Source organism: Ipomoea triloba, chromosome 15 (genome assembly GCF_003576645.1).
Source record: "Ipomoea triloba cultivar NCNSP0323 chromosome 15, ASM357664v1".
NCBI lineage: Eukaryota > Viridiplantae > Streptophyta > Magnoliopsida > Solanales > Convolvulaceae > Ipomoea > Ipomoea triloba.
Genome location: NC_044930.1, coordinates 26,723,851 through 26,728,051, shown reverse-complemented (window position 1 = coordinate 26,728,051; position 4,201 = coordinate 26,723,851). Strand labels below are relative to the sequence as shown.

The window sequence follows — 4,201 nt, the reverse complement described above, 5'->3', positions numbered from 1 at the left end:
GTAACTGACAGTCCTTCCCAAGACTCGAAATATTAACGAGCGTCGCCATGGTTTCCGTAGCCTTTCTTTCTCATGCTTAGTGACCAAAATCACCGGGTAATCAAACGCTGGGGCGTTCTCGTCAAGAATGTCATCATCTGATGCGTAGTCCTCCTCCGGTGGTGGTGGTGCTTCCCTGTAACCCCGTGACTGGCTCGGGGTATCGTCTGGGGTTTTCCAGTTGGCGGATTCTGGTGTCACCGCTTCAAGGAGTTCCTTCATAGACACATCTCTAGATTGAGATGTCGCTGCTTCCAGATACGTGCGCCCTCGCTTCATTTTCTTCGTGCTCATTTCCAGAAGATCAAGATCTTCTGGTGACCGTGGCGTCGCCGCCGGTGTTGTCCCTTCAGAGAGCGTCTCCGTGACGGTTTCCATTGCACTTTCGCACATTTTTCTCGTCATTTAAAAAATATTATTTTTTGTGGACAACTCTTTGGTGGCTGTAGATATATTTCAATTATTTTGACTGATTTGTGATTAGCTATGACTAGGATTTGTGGAGCTGACTAGTATAAATATTTTGTATAAAAGGTATTTATATCTTTTAAAAACATATTGAATTTATATTTCTTAAACACTGGAAATTTTTTTTCTTGAATGTACTGACTCTATCACAATATAATATCTGCTTATAACTATTTTCTTAACCTATTGAAACACAAAGAGTCAATATATTGCCTCCACTGAGGCTCGAACCAAAAAATCTTATATGAGGATGCAACTTAGTACAACTAAAACACAAGGCCCTTGGCTTAAACACTGGAATATAATTGAAGGAAAAAGTGTCAAATTAACCCCTTAAGTAGAGTGGATAGTGCAATTGAGCCCTCTAAGTGAGAAAAGCTCCATTTAAGCCCCCTAAACCTGCAAAAAAGTACAATTGAGTCTTAAATGACTTGTTTAGCAGGTTACTACTCCTTGGGTTGAAATTAAGTGCAAAATTTTATAATTTGTATCACATTTGGCCACACTATAAAAATTTTAAAATAGTATAAAATAAAAAATAAATATATAATTAAAAAAATAATTTTGATCAGGTACATAAGATAATTGTTTAGATCAGATCTTATGCATCCATATAATATTTTTTTAATGACCACACACACCCTCCGTTCGCATACATTTAATTATTAAATATATCCCCATTTCCATCTTGGTGGCTGTAGATATTTCAATTATTTTGACAAAGTTGTGATTAGCTATGACTAGGAAGTGTGGAGCTGAGTAGTATAAATACTACTGCGTTGCCCTTCATTTCTTCACCAGCCTCCATCTTATATAATTATTAAATATATCCCCATCTCCATCTCCATCTCCGATCCCGAAATGGCAATGAACTTGGAAAACCTTATCGAACGCCCCTTCGTGAAGTTCTCTCCTAGTTTATGGGGTGATTATGGCTTCCATTCATCCTCCATCGACGATCAGGTACTAATTAAATAATTGGAATATAATGGATCCAATTCAATACATTACTACTGCTTTAATTTACATGCATGCTTATATACTTAATTACTGCAGGTTGCTGAAGCATATGCAAAAGAGATTGAGATTTTGAAGGAGCAAACAAGGGCTACGCTCCTGCACACCATTGCTTCTGGAAGCAGCAGTAATGTGGCCCAGAAAATAAGATTCATCAACTTACTGGAACGCCTTGGAATTGCATATCACTTTGAGAAAGAGATTGATGATCAACTCCTACATATTTATACCCACCCCGTCCACTTGAATGACTTGGAAACTGTTGCTATTCAGTTTCGAGTGATGAGGAAACATGGTTACAACATTTCTACTGGTAATTAATATACTATAACAAGTTAAATTAACTAATTATTATTCTCCCAAGGTACCCTAATCTATATTATGAATTCTTGCAATGCAGATATTTTCAGTAACTTTGTTGACGGAAATGGGAAGTTCAAAGACACCTCTGATGTGAAGGGTCTGCTGAGCCTGTACGAAGCTTCGTACGTGAGAACACGCAGTGACGATGAGGTTTTAGAAGGCGTGACCGCTTTTGCGGAGACTCGTCTCCGATCTGCACTACCAAATCTAAAACCCAACAGCGCTTTAGAAAAGCTGGTGACGCACGCGCTGGATCAGCCATTTCACACCGGTCTGCCCAGAGTGGAAACACGCTTTTTCATTTCGGTGTACCAAGAAGAAGACGAGTCGTTGAGGAACGATGAGTTGCTCCGCTTTGCCAAATTGGATTTTAATTTGCTACAGATGTTGCACAAGCAAGAGCTTAGTGAAGTCTCCAGGTTTGATATAAATTTAATTAATTTGTTACCTACCTACCATTCATATTATATTATTGCTAATTTTGTTAGTTTACTATACACATATAGCTGGCTTTGTTGAACTAATTAAGTACATCTGGTGTAGGTGGTGGAAAGATTTGGACTTAATAGCAACACTTCCGTATGCAAGAGATAGAGCTGTTGAATGTTATTTTTGGGCACTAGGTGTATACTTTCAGCCTCAGTATTCTAAGGCTAGAATCATGCTGGCCAAAAATATTTCAATTGTTTCAATTGTGGATGACACCTTTGATGCTTATGGTACAGTAGAAGAATTAGAGGTCTACACAGAAGTCATACAAAGGTTATATATTATATTATATTAATTATTTTGAAATTAATAAAATGCTGGACTTGAGTTAATTGACAACTAATGCGCATGTCATTCATTTTAATTTTATCCCAATTTACATCTTTTATTTTCAGGTGGGACATTAAGGAAATGAATCGCCTGCCAAACTATATGAAAATTAGCTATAAAGCTATGCTAGACCTTTTTGAGAACGATGAAAAGGATCTTTTAGAGGAAGGAAGATCATATGCCATTCAACATGGAAGGGAACGGGTACGTATAGTATAATTATGATGATTTATTGGAAGCTTAATTGCTAGCTAAGGGCTAATGTGTATTTTCACTTGCATTGGTTACTCTGATCTAACCTATCTGTTTGCTAATAGATGAAGGAACTTGTGAGATGCTACTTTACTGAATCCAAATGGTTTAGTAATGAAGGACACCAGCCTGCATTTGCTGAATACCTAAAAAACGCATTCGCTACTTCCGCTTACTATTTGCTGTCCACAATATCTTGCTATACGTTGAAGTCAGCTGATGAGCAAGCATTCAATTGGTTAATGAAAAATCCTAAAATTCTTGAAGCAGGCGTCACGATATGCAGACTTATCGACGACATTGCCACCTTTGATGTAATGGAATATTCAATATGGTGCATGTGTATATTTTTATTTATATATGTTAATCTGTGTGTCCCATTTATCAACTAATTCTATTCATTCTATATATTTTAATAGGGTGAAAAAGAAAGAGGGCAAGTTACAACTGGTATTGAATGCTACGTGAAGGAATATGGCGTATCACTAGAAAAGGCAATGGAAAAGTTTCAAGAATTGGCTGATCTTGCATTGAAAGATTTGAATGAGGGACTTCTTCAACCAACGCCAGTATCTGCTGAGATTCTCTTACGCATTTTCAACCTTACTTGCATTATTTTTGTCACATATCAACACAACCAAGATGGATATACTTGTCCTGAAAAGGTTTTGAAGCCTCACATTGTTGCCCTACTCGTAGATCCGGTGCCGCTCTAATTATTATGTATTAATAGCAAGTACGGTGTGTTTTTAATAAGACGTCCTATATGAGCAACTCCTCTTAAGTTATGCTAGGGCAATTATTATGTTCTTGGTCATATACATTTTAAGAACTTGTTCTCGTCTTCATTGTAACTAGTTCTTAAATTTGGTGATAAATAAATTTCCAAATATCCTTTATCTTAAGTATGAGTTTAATTTTGTTTTTGTTTTTTTTTTTTAAAGAGTGCATGTAAATTCATAGATTAGACGAAGATTCCTATAGATATACACTCTTGTGTACCATTATCAATACTAGTATTTTCGCCCGTGCGTTGCACGGAATAGATTTGCTATAATATTTTTAGAATATTTGGATCGATATACAATTATATAAATTATAACATCAAATATTATATAGCGCAATTGATGAAATTTGTTGGACCGATTATGTTTTCTATGTTTTCCTTACTTGAATTAAAGCAAATAATTGTCCAATTACCAATGCGATGCACAGATAAATTTTTTATTATATATTTAGATAA

The 4,201-nt window shown here is 36.1% G+C and overlaps 1 protein-coding gene across 1 annotated transcript; it reads left to right on the top strand.

Annotated features, from left to right (window-relative positions):
- The first annotated feature begins 1,368 nt into the window (after positions 1-1,368).
- Positions 1,369-3,840, top strand: LOC116007085 (vetispiradiene synthase 3-like). Its single transcript, XM_031247672.1, has 7 exons — positions 1,369-1,470; positions 1,564-1,837; positions 1,925-2,306; positions 2,431-2,649; positions 2,772-2,910; positions 3,024-3,272; positions 3,378-3,840. The coding sequence occupies exons 1-7, from the start codon at positions 1,369-1,371 to the stop codon at positions 3,672-3,674; spliced, it is 1,662 nt and encodes a 553-aa protein (XP_031103532.1). The 3' UTR covers positions 3,675-3,840.
- Positions 3,841-4,201: the final 361 nt, after the last annotated feature.

Coding starts and splice junctions, on each gene's coding strand:
- LOC116007085 (XM_031247672.1), top strand. CDS start 1,369: ATGGCAATGAACTTGGAAAACCTTATCGAACGCCCCTTCGTGAAGTTC. Junction 2,307..2,430: donor GAGCTTAGTGAAGTCTCCAG/GTTTGATATAAA, acceptor CATCTGGTGTAG/GTGGTGGAAAGATTTGGACT. Junction 2,911..3,023: donor TTCAACATGGAAGGGAACGG/GTACGTATAGTA, acceptor GTTTGCTAATAG/ATGAAGGAACTTGTGAGATG.